Source organism: Mytilus galloprovincialis, chromosome 2, assembly GCF_965363235.1.
Source record: "Mytilus galloprovincialis chromosome 2, xbMytGall1.hap1.1, whole genome shotgun sequence".
Classification (NCBI taxonomy): domain Eukaryota; kingdom Metazoa; phylum Mollusca; class Bivalvia; order Mytilida; family Mytilidae; genus Mytilus; species Mytilus galloprovincialis.
The window spans coordinates 97,796,974-97,817,587 of NC_134839.1; the positions used below are offsets into that span (position 1 = coordinate 97,796,974).

General features: G+C 32.8%; 1 protein-coding gene across 1 annotated transcript; it reads right to left on the reverse strand.

The window, feature by feature from the left end:
• Positions 1–3,977: 3,977 nt before the first annotated feature.
• On the reverse strand, positions 3,978–20,350 carry LOC143065033 (glycine amidinotransferase, mitochondrial-like). Its single transcript, XM_076238325.1, has 8 exons — positions 20,246–20,350; positions 19,691–19,845; positions 13,471–13,734; positions 9,585–9,756; positions 6,822–6,987; positions 6,594–6,715; positions 5,766–5,916; positions 3,978–4,167 (listed from the first exon to the last, which is right to left on the reverse strand). The coding sequence occupies exons 2-8, from the start codon at positions 19,828–19,830 to the stop codon at positions 4,046–4,048; spliced, it is 1,137 nt and encodes a 378-aa protein (XP_076094440.1). The 5' UTR covers positions 19,831–19,845; positions 20,246–20,350; the 3' UTR covers positions 3,978–4,045.
• Between the last annotated feature and the right edge of the window lie 264 nt (positions 20,351–20,614).

Genomic DNA, 20,614 nt, shown 5'->3' on the forward strand with positions numbered 1-20,614 from the left:
TATATTAGTAGACTGCAGTATGGTGACCGATGTATTCACAGGTTTTCTCTTTCGAGTTTGGAGAGGGCAAAAAGAAGTAACAAATAGTATGCTTTCCTTGAAAAAAAAATGCATTCGCTTTCAGTAGTATCTACAATATGCAAAAATGACATGAATCTGTTGTTGTTGTTGGTATCAAATAAACCATTCGTAGTTCAGAATATGGGCGGTATATGAGTCGTCAAAACTCGTGATTGATCGTACCCATTATATGAGTTTGTGACCATAAAATATTAACGATACGATTTCAAAACTTTATTTTGGTTTACTTGTAGGTTTGCTTCGTTTTTCGAGATTGCTAACGGTAAATAGCGCTTCCAGAAGCAGAAAGACACATTGATTTGTTCCAAAGATGTATTTAATTTCAATATTCCTCGGTTTCTGTGAATTTGCAAATTGGCAAATGGACGGACAAATGAACATCAGACAGGAAGAGATGCAACAAAAATAATTTAAAACGTAGAACATAACTAAAAATATCCTGATAGGTACTTATAATGACTAACCCAATACAATTATGAAAAGAAATAACGTTTTCACTAGTTTTATGCAAAAAAACAGAATACATTCAAGGAATTTGCTGTATTCTAACAATAATTTTAAAGGTCTTGAATACCAAATAAATCGTTTTGATAAAAGGAATTTAACGTTAAGGATATCATTACTTGTGTTTAATCCCTCCCCGCTGTTCTAATCATTGTAATTGCAACCATTATTAGTCGGCGAATTGTACGAGACATGACTCTGAATAGCAATACCAGGAGCATCATGCAAGCTAAATCTATTGAAATTAATGAAGTGGTGTATCAGGCGTAAAAGTATTTCTGAACTTATTTTGATAAAAAAATAAACGCATTTTTGTACAATGAAGTTAAAACTTGTATCGTATTTTTTTTATTTTTTTTTTAAAGTTTTGCTGAAAGGCGACTCGTTGTCTTTTTTATTGAATTACCTAGACTTTTTCGAATGATTTCTGACATTACTGAATAGAGTATGGTCTTGAGGAAACGATGATAGTCCGTCGGAAGGGGACGATAAGTGGCTGACCCGTGTTAAGAGAGAGCCATATTTCTTGCACGTTAAAGACACCCTTGTAGATTTCGAAAAAGAGTAGGCTAATGCCGCTACAAGGCAGCACTCGCACCCGCAAAGTGGAAAGGGATTAATATAAGTTGCAAAACTTGTTTCCCAATCCACTATAAATACATATGTTTAAACTAACTAAACTACTGAATAGAGAGAAAACGAGGAAAGTAATATAAAAATAAATAGTCATTGATAGAGTTTGAAACTGCTTATATTTTGAAATGGAATCTATTCTAAACTTTCGCAATATTAACTAGTAACATTGTGTAGCTGTTTGATTTTAATGAAGAACAGGGTCTTTTTTAACCAGGGACATGATAATTCTGTAAACAGTTCTTGATTTCGCTATAAAAAAAAAATTTGCAATCATACCACATCTTTTAATTTTTATGATGAAAGCTTTATTTTGTGGAGCAGGCGGTTTTATTCATTTACTGTTTCAATTTCCACATAAACAGGAATAGTGCAGTAAAAACTAAAATCACAACAATACTGAACTCCCAGTAAAATTTAAAACGGAAAGTCCTTAATGAAATGGCAAAATCAAATGATAAAACACATATAGAAAGATCAAATCATAGGGAACATGTGTAAACGACTTCGATGGGTTTTTTTAATTGCTCATAATATAATTAATAATTTAGATAAATTACAAAATACATATTTTGATAGATTACTATCAATTTTAACATTGTAATAAAATTCTCCGTTTGAAAATAGAAACAGGGAAAGTGTCAAAGAGACGACAAACCAAAGAGCAAGGCCCCAAATGGGTCTTCAACACAGTTCCGCACCCGAAAGTGGGTTTTAGCTACCCCCTAAACAAAATGTACATTTCAAAGTGATGTGTAGCCAAATTATATCCCAATCCCTGAGGCTTGTGGTCAGTTACTATTTTAACATCACCCTCGACATTAGGGCATACTACAAAATATTATACAATGTATCTCTAGCAGGCACGAAGTAATCGTACTCAGTAATAGTAATCAGCTATAATCAATTACATTGTGCAAATGTAATCACATGGCATCAATAATCATGCAATTTCTTATTACAATTTGAAAAAATCAGATGTAATCAATATTACTTTTATGATTACTTGCTGATTACAAATTTTGTATTCAAAAATACTTTTTGATAATCAATGTAAAAAGTGTTTTCTATGATTGGTCATATCTTATATATAACAAGTTAAGTGTAACCGAGTTGGACATGTAGAGCGGAAATGTGTGATTCATTTTTCAAACAGTTTCTTAAAAGAATTTACAAATGTTTCATTGTGAGATTGAGTCCTTATGATACATGAATATGCTTTAAAAGCATTTTATGTTCCCTGATGGAATACTTCTATTAAACCACTCCAATTTTAAATTAGTTTACACATAATAAAATTAACTACAGGGAAATTAAATAGCATAGAACATTTAAGGAATTTAGTTACAATTGTAACTTTGTAATAATCAGCATAAATGAATCCACTTAATTATTAATGAAATTCATTTTAATTTGTTACATTTAGTTTTAATTTTGTTTTCCATGAATACTTCAATATGTGCTGTCTAACTACAGCTAATTTAATCAAATTTATGCATTATGAAAATAACTACTTATAACTTTATTGATATTGCAATTAAGACGGTTGATTATTTTAACCTAAGCTCACCAATTGTTTGTCAAAAATATTGACGAAGTGATTACACCTGTAAAAACATATTTATGTGTCAGTTATGTCCCAACAGTCGTTTTGGTATTTGCGATATTTGAACATTGGTAAAAGACTTTCGCCTTAATCTATTCAAAGCCACACATGGATGTTACTTTTCTTGTCAACTTCAGAAATTTTATATATCAGTTATAATGACAGGAAATTAAAAAACTAGTTATCTTTTGTAGGTCATCATTAGATTAGACATATATCATTGTAAGTGGGAAGTATCAAGTTCAACCCTTTTTGTAAAGCTGACTTTGAATTAACACGTAACTCGTGGTTGTGTATTTCATTAAATATGTTGATTAATGAAATAAAATATAATAGAGGGGCGTAAGTCACCCAATGGATATTCAAACTCGCAATTTCATTCCAACTGACAACGACTACAAGAACCGTTTTTCTAAACACAATTTTAAAAATTAAGACTGTGCAATAAGAACACCACCCAACACCGAAGTGATCTTAGGTGCTCTGAAATGGTTTATTATCATATGATAGTAGCATACAAACATACACCCATACATATTAAATATGATATTTTCCGGACCGTCAAAAATACCCGGCTTATAATTTGTTACGAAAGATGCGCGTTTCGTCTATATAAGAAAATATTTTTGGCTACAAAACAAAACACCAATTTTTCTACACAAGAAAATGTCTGTACCAAGTCAGGAATAGACAGTTGTTATAGATTCGTTTGGTGTGTCTGAGCTTTTGATTTTGTCACTCGATTGGGACTTTTTTTTATATTTTCCTCGGAGTTCAGTATTTTTGTGATTTTACTTTTTGAAAGCATGCAATCAATTCAAAAGTGTTGTGTCATATGTGGACAATGCTATCTCAGCCTGGGGTAGAAAATCTGTGATTGGAATAATGTTATAAACAGATATTTTTTCAGAAAATGACAGTATCAAGGATAATCATGACAACCTTAACGTAAATATTCGGCTTTGGTTCTCGTCTTTTAAGATCAAAAGATATATTCTGTGATGACTATGTACATTAAGTTTGATAGGAATGTCAAAACTTTTCGTATTAGTGTTGACAATAATTTGACCGGCCCCATATGTCATCATTGCATAGACTTGCACAGCTTCATTTTTAAAGAAACTAGTAATTCTCAATAAAATGAAAAAAGCAGTTTGTTTTGGGTGATATATTTTAAATGTTCAAATGTTTGCTGACAAACTGCCATTATTTCATTTCAGCTTAGTCAAAATTTGGGAAATAACTTTTACGGTCTCCACGACGACGTATATCACTCGTTACACAATGTATTCCTCCGCCAAATCCGTATACATCTCTGAATGGTACTCTTAGACATTTGATACCTTCAAAAAATAAAAAAAAAACATCAAAATTAACAAAGCATGAATTTCACTATAAAGATTTACAATTTATTTATCGCGTGTCCTGAAAACTTTTATGTAAATAAACAGCAGAAGTTATCAGAGGGATATTCAAACTCTTTAGTCGATGACAAACTGACAACGCCAACAAAAAACGTAAAGTGACCAAAAATAAACATAGAAAACTAACAGAAGACTGAGCAACACAAGCACCACCAAGATACGGTGGTGCTGCGTAAAGGTAAGCAGATCCTGTTCTACATGTGGTACTCAGCTTTAATCATAAACAATAAACAGAAAAATAGAAATCAATGGAAATTATCTTTTTACCAAATATCAAAATTGAGTTTTCCTATTTTACAAAATAATACGATACTGATCCCTTTGCAATAAATACTCATTAAGTTACATGAAATTTAATAAAATAATGTTAATTTGATATGAAACAGGCGAATCAATAATGAAAACAAATTATAGAAATGAGAGTTCTTTTGTCATATTTTAATTATTTCTGGTATGATACGTGATACAGGAAATACACCTTAGGTATAAGGGAAACAAATATGATACAGATGGATTGATACAAGAAAATGTATTCGGAGAGAATACACATAGGTTAACATTTACACTTGTCTGCAAGCTTTGCAACACACACTAAAAAACTTGAGGTCATCAAGTTAAACAATAGACAAGAGTCAAAACACTATGTAAAGCTCTAAACTGATCCTTATCCAAAAAATCTGCTATAAATACCAAAACAAAAATAAAAACAATACAACATTTAGTCCTGGTATCTTTGATGAGTTTATTAACAAACATATGTTGAACACATTTTACAAATATTAACGGACCATGTGATTTTTATTTAATGTACCTTCTGTAGGGCAAGTTTAACAAGACCGACATCATTTTTTGAAGAACATTCTTAAATCCATAATGATTGAAAATTCCCAAACGTAAGAGAATTTTTTGCTCTTATCATAAATGCAATCCATCAAAAAGTATGGACTTAGTAGTTACCAAAATTAACAAAATAGAATAATTCGAGTCCGTCTAAAATATTAGTGACCTATACAATTGATATGATATTTGTGCTGAAGTTGCTTCAGTATGAAGGAAATTTATTAGGCCAGATAATACATACTATGTTTTCCATATATCAAATCAAAAATTTCTACGTTTATTACATTAAGAACCAGTAAAAACTTCAAAATATAATATACTTGGTAAGATATCTCCTCTGTTTAAAGTAAAAAATCTAGTCACTAGTTTCATTTGACATATCTTCATGCTTTGTTTATTATGTGTGTGGGTGTGAGATCTGTTTGATAGACTCTGTTAAATGTATTCACATAATTTTTGAGTAGACAACAATCATTTGTTGAGACTGCAAGCTAACCTCTATAGTCTTTTTGCTATCTGCGTCTATTGGTTGGTGCATTCCCATTTCATTCACATGTTGTATATTTGTTTTTCTTAATACTTGCTTGTGTGCATGCTAAATTTAAACTTTTTCTGTGACTAAAAACTGTTTAAAGTAACTTTAACTTTACTTGTAAAAAAGAAGACGCCATGTTTACCTAGTGATTCTAAATAGTTGATGGTTGGTATTTCTGTTTCTTCAACAATAGCCCTGTCAGGACTCACAAGAAGAAGATTCATACATAACCAATAACTTGATTGACATAGTTCTGGTATTTTGGTTGTGAACGGCATTGGAGCACTTTGAATCTACAAAATTAGATATATATTTTTGGTGATTAAAGGCAACAACAGTATACTGCGGTTCAATAGTCATAAATCGATTAGGCGAAAACAATTCCGGGTTACAAACTAAATCCGAGGGAAACACATCAATTGTAATACTTATGATATCAACGGAACAACAGAAACACTGAACTGCAACAAAACAAATGCCAACATACATAGAAATGGACTATTTGATAACAACTGCCATATAAATTTATGGGTCGAACCTGGTGTTATGGATGGCCAAATCTCCCGCTTATATGGTAATGTTAAAAAAGTATTTCGCTTAAAGGACATTTTTTGACAGAAAAATAGTACAAACAAACAAAAGAATACTCAGCAAAGAGAAATGTATAAATATATAATGTAATAATACAGCACGGGGCATTGTTGGCCAATTGGTTTCAGTGAGGTTGTGAGTTCGAATTCCGCACGGGGCAGGTGCAATCGAATCCAATCTTTCTTGACTAGGATTGTCAGTTTTCTATGGAAGGTATGTGGTTCTCTCGGGGTAATCTGGCTCCCCCCACCAATAAAAACTGACCGCCACGAAATATGCAATAGTGATGAAAGTGGCATTTAACACCCATCAAACAATCAATCAATAGTACATTATAGTATGTAATCCGCAAAATAATAACAGATTTGGTAATACTCACTTCCCAATTTGATCCACTGAAAATCCTTTCCTTATCTGCTGGTGCAATGGGGCGCTCTGGGCAGTTCATTAAAATACCTTTCCTTTCATTTGTGGGAGGAACTAAAGGTATTAAACTACAATCTGAAAAGTAAAAATTGGAAACAAATGATATTTGCAAATTCCAGTTAAAGTAAAATCGAGAATTATGGATGAATCAAATATCAAAATTTAAATATGAATAACTAACCTATATGTACAGGTGAAAGGTCGCCTGGAAAATGTATTTCGTGCACTCTATAACCACGTGACTTGGTGTGGCGGCGTAACCATTCTATACCTTTTCTGTTAGTAGTAAATGAGTTTTGTACCACCAAATCTTTTCCCAGTCTTAAAACATCAGCTGCATCAAAAACCTAGAAAGATTTACATGCTTTTAACTCGTTAGCAAAGAGGTGCTGTTACGAAATAGTTATGTTTTCTATCAAACTGTTTTCAATTAAATTGTATGTTTTGAATAGCATGCAACTCTTACTGTCTTTGTGAAATAATTAATGGTTATTGACAACTACCGTTTTAGGTGACTTTCAGTTCTTCAATTTTTCTATTTTGAATCATTGATGAATTGTCCAGCACGCTTACAGCAAAATTTTAATTTTACATAGTTAAAATTTTCGAATATAATAGGAAACGTTATGTAGTTGAGCATTTTATAATTTCACGTTAGATTTTTATGAAAAGATGTCTTCTTCTTTTCTGAGTTACTCCCTCCATTTTAGGAGCACCTGTGTAACACCGAGACAGAAGCTACTAATTTGACATTCAAACTTTATGGAAGCAGAACTAACGTAGCAAACTAATCAAAACTATAAATATAATGCACCAGTGCATAACAGTTTGAGAATCACGAACCAAAGCTATGTTATCATTATAAACATTTCAAGTAATCTTCAAGCCGAGCTCGAGCGGGTTTTTTTCTAATACATGCATAAAGTGTCTTGTATTGACAAGTAATACTGTACTTTGGTGAAGTTGTACTTTAAGATTCTTAAGAGAATAGTTTAACCTGGAATATTGCACTGTCTATATCATACATTGGTGTGTTCTTAAGATGATAGTGGTATCTCTAACCTTTATGTACTGAGGTGTATTTTCAAACAACTGTGTTATTTCATTCTCAACTATATAAATATGTCAGTATATAAACTTAGTATCTATGTTTCCACATTCATTTTTATAATTTCATGCTTGCATCACAACTGAAGATTGACCAATCAGATAATTAGATTGTGTTTATCTATTTGAATATTGGAGTTGAAGCGGTGGCAAATCCTCGGGTTTTACCATATATAGGTACACAAACTTAAAACTCAATTTATTTTGTGTTGAATCATTAAAATTAAATTTGAGATCGTTTTTTCAAATCTCCTCATCATATTAGACATGTGTTTTAAAAATCTTTGTGATATCTTTTACCGTTTGGTTTTAAATTGGAATTAAAAATTGTATTTTCCCATAGTGTTTGAGGTAAAATCCAGAGAATTTCACCTCCTTGAAATTTAAAATGCCAGGATGTTCAAAAATATGTTATTGTATTAGACAGTGAAATCTGCGTCCTCAGGTTATTGTCGATGTTTTTTTAGTGAATGATTAAATTTGGCGACCGTTGTCCGATCTTTTCCCCTCACAGATACCTAACCTTTCTACTTTACCTAAAACCAACTTAATTATTATGTTTATAAAAACCACTGTGAGGCAAAAAGGTGGTTTATAAGTTCATACTTCTAAATGACAAGTTGTTGTTGTGGTCATTTTTTAAACGTGATATATTGTGTTGAGGAATACAAATTATGTTTATTGTAAGGGCGTTTTTCAATAAAAACGTTTTTTTCCGCCTAGCCACTTTAAAAAAAATGTGTAAGTAATTTTTTGTGCAGTCAGTACATTGAATTAGATTTAACATTTTTAAGCAAAGAAACAGTTTATTTTTAGAGGGATTGATAAGATATTGACTCCTGAATGGTCCAAAACAACCAAAATGGCATGTCCCTAGACCGCCTGTTCAACATTCATACTCTAAAATATCGTAAAAAAATTAAGAAATAAATGTTATTTTTACTTTACATAAGTTCTTTAATAATTCGTATGTTCAGAGCCAACATATTTTAATAAACAGCTTTCAATATAGGATTTTTAATTTCAGAAGGTGTGTCCCTCACAAAATGTCCACTACGAAACGAAGTCATTAAAATTTGCCAATAAACAGTTTTATAAAATCAATGTAATTTTTGTTTGCAGGACATATACACATTAGGGTCTTACAAAAGAAGTGATGCTTTTATGACGGCAATTAAACTGTTGGTAAGAAAAATTGAGCACATCAAAAGGACCAGAGTGATACCGTATTTTTGTTCATGTCCACTACGAAACGGGTCAAATCTCCTTCAGTATCTGGTTTTAAAATTATGAAAAAAATATCAGTGTACAGCTTAATAAATGCTTTGATGAATACAATCAGTCTTGTTACTATTGCAATATAGGGATTGTGGGGGGGGGGAAATAAAACATGCGAATATGTCCCCTACGAAACGGTCCCCTACGAAACAAGTACGGGAGAAAAACGTTTCGTAGTAGCCCGTAAATGATTGCCTAAAGAACGATATTCTCTTGAATTACATAACTTTCTTATTATTAGTATATATTGACATCAAATGCCAACCATCAAATTAGCATGATACAAATGTATACAAAAGGTTCTATGAATTGTGTATCATCTTGAGCATTTAGTCCAATGCTTGACCACGAGTGCTGTTTTATAGAAAAATGTAAAAATCACAAAAATACTGAACTCCGTGAAAAATTCAAAGAAGTGTTTTGTTTTTCAAACCCTGGTTCTTTTAAACCTAACTAATTCTCAAAGTTCATAAATCAAGAATCAGATCACAAAACTTCACCTGTAAACAAAAACAATCGACATTCTAGTATAATCATCAACCAATATTTACAAACTTACGGGTTCCGTTTCATTTGTAACGTATTTATAACTCTCAATCCAGTCTTTTCTTTCCTTTGATTTGTCATCCCAAGGAAAATCTAAGTTGTACATAGAGTCTGCCATGGTTGGTTTAGGAGCATTCGTCCATAACATATTCTTATCCTTTTCCCATATGTCATTCAAAATCTTCCTGTTATAATTTAAAAAAGAAACAGTTTTACGATTTTTTAAGTAAATTCGAACTCATAATGTATCTTCCTTATACAGTTCATCTGAACTATTACATTATGTCTCCCCCACATATAACTTTATTTTGTAATTGCTTTGATTGTATAGCTCAAATTTTGGGCACCATTCTTCTGTGTGTAATTGTTATGTGCGGATGTCGACGAGAACGGACGTCAATTTTTTGCAGAGAGAATCCATCAACATCAGCCAAATTAGTTTTCTAAATTGTTTTCTTGGATGCATTTTATCATCCATAGATTATATATACTTCGGTCATTATTTTCTTGTTGAGGAAAACCTCTACAGATTTTTTCAGGTTTGTTTGGGACATGTGCCCTCTACATTTAGGATCATTCCATTAGAATGGAAACTATCAGACTTATCTTTTGAAGTCTGAGAGTTCTTGCTGTTCTCCAATTGGATCTGTAGTTTCTTTCCGAGATCCTTTTTAGTAGGATTTTCGGCTTTCCTCTACCATTGATACAGCAAGGCATTTGGCAGTGTCGGTTTTGATATGTATTTTGTCATAACCGATTCCTCGTTATTACCTTAGCGTATTTTGCCACGGCATTTGTGGGGCATCCGGGGTGACCTTGTTTATGTATATAGTTTTGCACTTTTTCATACTTTGAGGACTTAGCGAATCAGGTGAGTGTGTGAGTTTAGTATGTTTTATTTTATTGCATTGTATTTTGTTTTGGGAAGGTTAACTTTCTGGTAATAAGACCCGTCACGGCCTGGCTGGGGAATTGGGTCGGCAAATGCTCACATTAATCTGTACAGATACAGGCTCCAAATTTCCTCCTTTATACGCCATAACTCATGATGGTGCTCCTAATTATAGGAGGCTCATACAGAGACAAGACAAGAAAAGATTGGTTAGAAAAATTATCTTATCTTATCTTATTGTTTTCGCATGTTTATGCCTTTAACCAGTTGGACTGATTTGTGACTATTAATAACACAAGATCTCCCACTTTTACAAAACGTCTAAATTAATTTTATGCTTTTATCAGATCGATTATCACGATTTCCTATAGCTAAATATAGACACAATGGTACGTTTGTAAACACAGCATCTTCAACAATTTACAGTTGTACAAACTTGACAGAACTTTTAGCATTGCACTATTTTTTTTTTTTTTTTTTTTTTTTTTTGCACTGTTACAAACACTACCAGGGGATAATCCATAATGATTTCGTTTTGATTTAAATGTTTCAGCACATGTATAATTAACCCCAACTTTATCCTGGTAAACTTTGTCTCCTTTTGAAATATAAAACCTATTAAAATGATTTCCTGTTTAAGTATTTTATTGATATAAAGTTAAAACCTTCTTGCTTCTCACTAGACAGCACTCCTGTCCTAGCTGTCAGGTTTAATTTTTATATATGTGGATGAAAAATCAAAGTCCCCAAAACATTAACATGACAGCAATTGCTTTTATAGCCTTTAAGGCTTTGCTTTTTTTTTTACAGAAGAGTGTCCACAATGCACTTGCACTGCACTTGCACTGCACTATAATAATAGTAGAATAGAATGATATACAAATAGAAAAAAATATCTCTGTAAATTAACCTCAGTGTCAGGTATCATGAGAGATGTGATCTGTTTCTATGACATGTGCTAAGAACCTGCGGTCATCCGATGTTCGGTACTTCAGTACTTTGATTTTTCAAACTAAGATACAATCTCTTATTTTACTATCCATACTACAATACAGCTTAATTTTAGAATGGATAGTCAAATAAAGGATTGCATCAGACTATCATATTACAAATAACGATAAGTAAAATGACAAAAATAAAAATAATACTTCCAATTTTAAAATTGACAGCCCAAAAACCTAGTTGCAATTTAACATTCATTGATATTGGGAAGCATATTTATAAGCGCAATTTGATATCTCCTATATTGTTGGTTACATAGAATTGATTGGAAATCTTCATGACATGTGAAATTCTGTGTTGATTGGATACAGTATTTTGAGTTATTGTTATCTTTAGTTTTATCATGAAGAAACCCCCATGGGAGACTAATAATTTTGTGTTTCTGGTTTCAATAATTATTTTAATAGTTTTAAAAAGTCAGCATTCAAATACACAAATTATTTTAGGTATTTAATCTTAAACTGTGAAAAATTAAAAAATATTAGGAATATTAAGCAACTCATTTTTTTTATATTAGGTCAACGGTATAAGGGAGACAATTCCAATTGACGTGATAAAAAATTGTACTGAAATTTATTAGGACAATATCAGCCAAACAAATCGCGAGAAATTACTCTAAATCAGGATAATGTAGTGTTGGTAAAAAATTCAGGTTTCTGTGTATTGTTTAATGAATAACTGTATAGATTTTAAGTAAAACGTAACTGTCTTCGATAATTTACGACCTGTTATTGCAAACTATCATCTTCAAAAATACCTTAAAGTTTGTCACAAAGGAGATGGTAAGTGTTATAAATAACTTCTGAAATTGATTTTGATATTGCAAAAGTCGTAACATTTCTTCACTATTTTCCGTATCAAATTATAAATGATATTTTAATGAATAGGATGTTGCTAATATGACATTTTTAACAGTGTTTTTTTCTTATATGCATTATGAATTATTATATACGTTATAATGTTGTTTTTTTAAAGATTATTTAGGGTATAATGACAGAGACAATGAACAGCAAGAATTTTTTTTCTTCAAGACGACTTAATATAGTAAAATTATCAATACTTGAACATGCCAAAAATTCAATACACATGTACAATGGACAATGGTACCGAAAATAGAAGTTTTAAAGGATTATACATTTTTCCAAATGGTTTCATGTAAAGTTAAAAATTTCAATAAACTGAGAAATATGTGTTTAACCATTATAATTCTCTATCCAAACAGTTGTTGTTTCTAATTTTTACTTTTTGTAACCCTTGGATTTAATTCGTGTGTATCGTGCATGATCGACGATTCATATCACAGTGAAACAGACATATTGGGATTTTCTCGCTGTGTTGGTGGCTTTCGGCTGTTTTCTGCTCTTTAGTCAGGCTGTTGTCTCTTTGACACATTCCCCATTTCCATTCTCAATTCTATGTCATAAGCAGTTGTATTAGAGTAGCATGTTGTCGTATCAACTTACAGACGGTAAAACTATTAAACACAAATGTATTACAGTGACTTGACTGTAAGTGTTGCTATCCACCAATTGCAACTTGTTTAAAGTTCTGACCAAATTGCAATTTGTTTTATAAAATCAAATTGTTCAACTGGTCAGAAATTTGAACTAACTGCTGTAGAAAACCACAGTCAAGTAGTGAAAGTGCAAGGTGATGAAATAAAACATACTTACAATCCTATAAGACTTTAACTCCACTTTAATGATGTTGTGACAAAATCAGTTTATCAGTTTGTATAGGTATACTATAGTCATTTCCATGCTGAAGGAACTGTTATTATTTTGAATTGCTATAAAAATGTCCAAACTAAGCTTTCATATAGTTTTTCTTTCTAATTTGACTTTCACATTTTGGCTGAACAATTTGTTCAATATTTTGACCAGTTGAACAATTTGTTTTAATTAAACAAATTGCAATTTGGTCAAAATTTTGAATGAGTTGCAATTACTGAATAGCAACACTATAACAGTCAAGTCACTGTAAGTCCCCCAAAAAACGTAAATACCTGTATGCCATCGATTCGAAGTATCTGGCTCTATTACTCATTGGTGTTTCGATGATTTCGTTACCAATAACTAACAATGTGTCACGTGGACAAGCAGCACAGTTCTGATTTTCAATTTCAAAAAATGGTGTTTTAATTGATTTGCTGTAGTCAATCTTTTCTGGGCGTAAGAGCTTCACATTACACTGATATTCTAAAATACGGGCAAGATTATCAAACTGAACCCTTGCTTTTTGTATGGTTTCATCCTTCCTCAGACCGGCTCTGAAATAGAAACAAAAATATGAATACATCAGATGTTGAGATGTATTGTTACGGTATCATCTCTTCAATTGTGAGCTTCATGATTGAAGTTTAACGTTACCTTGTGATGTCACACTTATTTTATTGTCATAATCAAGTCAAAATTGACACATTATACCTAAACATAGTCATTTTAAAAAAAAATATTTTTTTGTAAAATTGGACATTTTACCCTCACTGATTTTGTGACTGATTTTTTAAAAATTTTGTTCTTATTCTATGCTTTAACACCTCTGTTCCAGTATGGAGTGAGGCAGTTTTACCACTAAAACATGATAACACCTCTGTTCCAGTATGGAGTGAGGCAGTTTTACCACTAAAACATGATAACACCACTGTTCCAGTATGGAGTGAGGCAGTTTTACCACTAAAACATGATAACACCACTGTTCCAGTATGGAGTGAGGCAGTTTTACCACTAAAACATGATATCACCTCTGTTCCAGTATGGAGTGAGGCAGTTTTACCACTAAAACATGATAACACCACTGTTCCAGTATGGAGTGAGGCAGTTTTACCACTAAAACATGATAACACCACTGCTCCAGTATAGAGTGAGGCATTTTTACCACTAAAACATGATAACACCACTGCTCCAGTATGGAGTGAGGCAGTTTTACCACTAAAACATGATAACACCACTGCTCCAGTATAGAGTGAGGCATTTTTACCACTAAAACATGATAACACCACTGCTCCAGTATAGAGTGAGGCATTTTTACCACTAAAACATGATAACTCGGGCACATTCTTTATGTTCATGTTTAGAGTTACGAGTCTATAATTCAGTTGAATGATGTCTGTCAGATGTGTTTGTTGTTTATTTCTTGGACATAAACGAGTCTGTTAGCTTTCTCGATTGGTCGTTTGGATTGTTTCACACTTTGTAATGTCGGTTCCTGTTATATAAAAACTATACGATATTGGTTTCTTATTGTTAATGTCGTACAGTGACCTATAGTTGCCTATATGCACGTCATTTGGAGCCATGTGTATAGTTTTCTTCACAGAAATTTAATAGTAATTTTTCATAACAACCCTCCTGTTTGATATCTCGTGCTTAATCATTTTTTTTTTGTTGAGTTCACATTTGTGTGTGTGATCCTAACAATCTTTTCCCATAAACAAACTTTATTATAAAACAAGAATGTGTCCATAGTACACGGATGCCCCACTCCCACTATCATTTTCTATGTTCAGTGGACCGTGAAATTGGGGTCAAAACTTTAATTTGGAATTAAAATTAGAAAGATCATATCATAGGGAACATGTGTACTAAGTTTCAAGTTGATGTAACTTTAACTTCATCAAAAACTACCTTGACCAAAAACTTTAACCTGAACTTTGCACTATCATTTTCTATGTTCAGTGGACCATGAAATTGGGGTCAAAACTATAATTTGGCATTAAAATTAGAAAGATCATATCATGGGGAACATGTGTATTAAGTTTCAAGTTGATTGGACTTCAGCTTCATCAAAAACTACCTCGACCAAAAACTTTAACCGGACGGACGAACGGAGGCACAGACCAGAAAACATAATGCCCCTCTACTATCGTAGGTGGGGCATAAAAAACAAGAGTGCATACGCTGAAATATCTCGCCTTCTTTACTAACCATTGATATTATGTTGATAGTCCTAAATATAAAATGTATACAACTAACATGATCCAAGAAAATGAGGTCAAGGTCAGATAAACCAATAAAATTAACAGAAATATATGTACACCTTACCATCACTCAATACACCAAATATAGTTGACCTGTTGCCTATAGTTTCTAAGAAACAGACTAAATCAAGAAAACTAAACATCAACCAATGAAAATGAGATCATGGTTAGATAAACCATGCCAGGCAAACATATACACCTTACAATCAATATATGCATTAAATATAGTTAACCTAGTGCCTATAGTGTCTAAGAAACAAACTTAACCAAGAAAACTAAACATTGACCAATGAACCATGGAAATGAGGTCAAGGTCACATGAACCATGACAGGCAGACATGTACAGCTTACAATTCGTCCATACAACAAATAAAGTTGACCTATCGCTGATGATTTAAGAAAAAGACCTAATCACAAAAACTTAACACCGAGCAATGAACTGTGAAAAGGAGGTTGAGATCAAATAAAAGCTGCGAGACTGACATGTACATCATAAAATATTTCTATACACCAAATATAGATGACCTATTGCATATAGTAATAGAAAAAAAAAAAAAACTCAAAAACTGAACTTTGACCACTGAACCATGAAAACCAGGTCAAGGTCAGATGACATCTAGCAGCTATAACAGTACGCCTTATAATCATTCCATAAAACAAATATAGTAGACCTGTAGCATAAAGTACAAGAAAAACAGACCAAAACACAAAAACTTAACTATAACCACCGAACCATGAAAATGAGGTCAAGGTCTGATGAGACCTGCCAGTTGGACATGTACACCTTAGAGTCCTTCCATACACCGAATATACTAGACATATTGCTTATGGCTTATAGTATCTGAGATAATGAAAATGAGGTCAAGGTCTGAAAAGACCTGCCAGTTGGACATGTACACCTTGGAGTCCTTCCATACACCGAATATACTAGACATATTGCTTAAGGCTTATAGTATCTGAGATATGGACTTGACCACCAAAACTTAACCTTGTTCACTGATCCATGAAATGAGGTCGAGATCAAGTGTAAACTGTCTGACGGACATGAGGACCGTGTAAGGTACGGACATACCAAATATAGTTATACTATTAGCGAGGACCGTGTAAGGTAAGGACATACCAAATATAGTTATCCTATTACTAATAATAAGACAGAAATTAACATTACAAACTAGAGGCTCTAAAGAGCCTGTGTCGCTCACCTTGGTCTATGTGAATATTAAACAATGAACACAGATGGATTCATGACAAAATTGTGTTTTGGTGATGGTGATGTGTTTGTAGATCTTACTTTACTAAACATTCTTGCTGCTTACAATTATCTCTATCTATAACAGTACTTTCTGTGGAAAATGTTATTGAAAATCTTCAAATTTTAAGAAAATTGTTAAAAATTGACTATGAAGGGCAATAACTCCTTAGGGGGTCAATTGACTATTTTGGTCATAGTGACTTATTTTTAGTTCTTATTTAGCTGTACATTATTGCTGTTTACAGTTTATCTCTATCTATAATAATATTCAAGATAATAACAAAAAAACAGCAAAATTTCCTCAAAATTACCAATTCAGGGGCAGCAACCTAACAACCGATTATCCGATTCATCTGAAAATTCCAGGGCAGATAGATCGTGACCTGATCAACAATTTTATTTCCTGTCAGATTTGCTCTTAATGCTTTGGTTTTTGAGTTATAAGCCAAAAACTGCATTTTACCCCCATGTTATATTTTTAGCCATGGTGGCCATCTTGGTTTGTTGGCCGAGTTACCGGACACATTTTTTTAACTAGATACCCCAATGATGATTATGGCTAAGTTTGGTTAAATTTGGCCCAGTAGTTTCAGAGGAGAAGATTTTTCTAAAAGATTACTAAGATTTACGAAAAATGGTTAAAAATTGACTATAAAGGGCAATAACTCCTAAAGTGGTCAACTGACCATTTTGGTCATGTTGACTTATTTGTAGATCTTACTTTGATGAACATTATTGCTGTTTACAGTTTATCTCTATCTATAATAATATTCAAGATAATAACCAAAAACAGCAAAATTTCCTTAAAATTACCATTTCAGGGGCAGCAACCCAACAACGGAATGTCCGATTCATCTGAAAATTTCAGGGCAGATAGATCTTGACCTGATAAACTATTTTACCCTGTCAGATTTGCTCTAAATGCTTTGGTTTTTGAGTTATAAGCCAAAAACTGCATTTTACCCCTATGTTCTATTTTTACCCATGGCGGCCATCTTGGTTGGTTGGCTGGGTCACGCCACACATTTTTTTTAACTAGATACCCCAAAGATGATTGTGGCCAAGTTTGGATTAATTTGGCCAAGTAGTTTCAGAGGAGAAGATTTTTGTAATAGATTACTAAGATTTACGAAAAATGGTTAAAAATTGACTATAAAGGGCAATAACTCCTAAAGGGGTCAACTGACCTATTTGTAAATCTTACTTTGCTGAACATTATTGCTGTTTACAGTTTATCTCTATCTATAATAATATTCAAGATAATAACCAAAAACAGCAAAATTTCCTTAAAATTACCAATTCAGGGGCAGCAACCCAACAACGGGTTGTCCGATTCATCTGAAAATTTCAGGGCAGATAGATCTTGACCTGATAAACAATTTTACCCATGTCAGATTTGCTCTAAATGCTTTGGTTTTTGAGTTATAAGCCAAAAACTGCATTTTACCCCTATGTTCTATTTTTAGCCATGGCGGCCATCTTGGTTGGTTGGCGGGGTCACGCCACACATTTTTTAAACTAGATACCCCAATGATGATTGTGGCTAAGTTTGGTTTAATTTGGCCCAGCAGTTTCAGAGAAGATTTTTGTAAAAGTTAACAACGACGACGGACGACGGACGACGACGGACGCCGGACGCCGGACGCAAAGTGATGGGAAAAGCTCACTTGGCCCTTCGGGCCAGCTGAGCTAAAAAATCTTAACATTTTTTTTGAAGTAGTCACTGATCCGCATAATTGAGGTCAAAGACAATGGACATTTGACAGACGGAAACTTCGTAATATGAGGCATCTATATTCAAAGTATGAAGCATCCAGGTCTTCCTCCTTCTAAAATAAAACGCTTTAAAGAAGTAAACTAACGCCGCCGACGCCGGATCACTATCCCTATGTCGAGCTGTCTGCGCGTATTAAAATTACCATCATGCATTTTTAAATAATATAAAGTTGCTATATCTATACTATTAAACGAGAAGACCTCATTTTTGGTGTCGCTTCTCTTCTTTCCACAATAAATTAATCAACACGACTCTGTGTCCTATATGTACAGTGCATAGTCGCATTTGTCATCCATTCATATGATTATTCAGATTGAGTTATTTTGGGAGAAAAACGAGAAAAAAGGCATCCGGATATTGTCCCGTCATTGGACGAAATTTTAAGTCAGATTATACTTCCGGTTTGCGTTTTTCTGTATACTTTGAACAAACAAATAGTACGAATAAAGTATATTTTAATTCTGTTCAGAGTTTATTAAATGGAGAGGGTCTGTATACTATGTCAATTGACCACCATGGATCGATTACTAAACTAAGAATTGAAAGTAAATACACTTTACTTTATTTATATAGTAATATCAAGGACGTATAACTAACATACGTCATTGGTAATATACAGATAAGCGCTAAAATTATTCATGTGAACTTTTGATACCTTTTCTGAAATTCTCCATTCATTAAATATTTTACAAAATTCATTGATTACAAAAAAAAGATGTGGTATGATTGCCATGTTGAGACAACTCTCCACAAGAGACCAAAATGACACAGAAATTAACGACTATAGGTCACCGTACGGCCTTCAACAACGAGCAAACCCCATACCGCATACTCAGCTTTAAAAGGCCCCGAAATGACGATGTAAAAAAATTCAAACGAGAAAACTAGCGGCCTTATTTATGTACAAAAAAGGAACGAAAAACAAATATGTAACACACAAACAAACGACAACCACTGAACTACAGGCTCCTTACTTAAATGTTCATTACATACTAAATGTATGTTCATATTGAAATTGATAGAAAACCAAAATTTGGGAATTTTGGAAATGAAGGAGGAGGTATAAAACTTCTAACAACACTTTACATACTTTTAACTCCGCTCTGAATGCCCGCGATTTCGCGGGTGTGTTCTAGTCAAATATTTATAATGATATGCAGTTGCACATACACAGATTAATGTAGCTGATTTGTAGAGTGGATATATATAATACGTACGTAAATGTATTGAGATCTGCAGCATCCAATTTACTTCTATAAGCCGGTTCATCTTGTGGTATACATGCGTAATCTGGGATTCCTAGAATTATTTCTTCAAGAGGATCCCATTCGTTATACGAACTGACTATATCCATCATTCAGGGGATGCAGGCCTTTTGTGAAATTAAGTAACAGGTGATAAAAATACTGTGCCATTATAAAAAAAATGGATCGATGATTACTTTATCAAATGAGATATGCCGCTTTTCAGATTACAAAAAAATGTTTACTGTTAATTGGTGACATGCTTTTACCGCATCTGCTGCATTTAACGATTTCTAACTGTAAAACAAAGTTTACTCAAGCCATGCTATGATTAAAAGAAAAAAAGTCCAAATGAATGAAGACAAAACAGAAAGAAACATTAAATAGATTCAAAGAATTATCGTTAATGATTGTTAATTCTAACCCACATAATTTTTTAACGATAATGTGCATTGGGATCTATTTACATTGCCTGTTTTATTCTTAACCTATAATGGAATAAAAATAAGAACCAAAAAACTAACTTACCTCAACTTTAGTTTGACGACTTGTGATATTTACCGGTATGTGGTTTGTAACTAAAGAGTGTTGACCATAGCTAATCTTAGTTTTGTGTTTATCAACAAGGCAGTTTTAAAATTGCAGATAATCAGACTAATAAATTACTTTGAAGTATATAAATATTTGAAAATCTAACAAAATGTCATTTTTCCGGTCAAGGTGACAACTGGACACAAGGATTATACGACCCTCGCGCGACAAGGTTGCGGAGTGATGCAGTTATGTTTTCCGTCTGTCCAGTTTAGGACTATTATACTATAAACATAATAGTCACAGGTCAAGAATTGTATTCTTTACATATAATTTCCCAAAAATTAAAGGTTTTCATGATTTCTC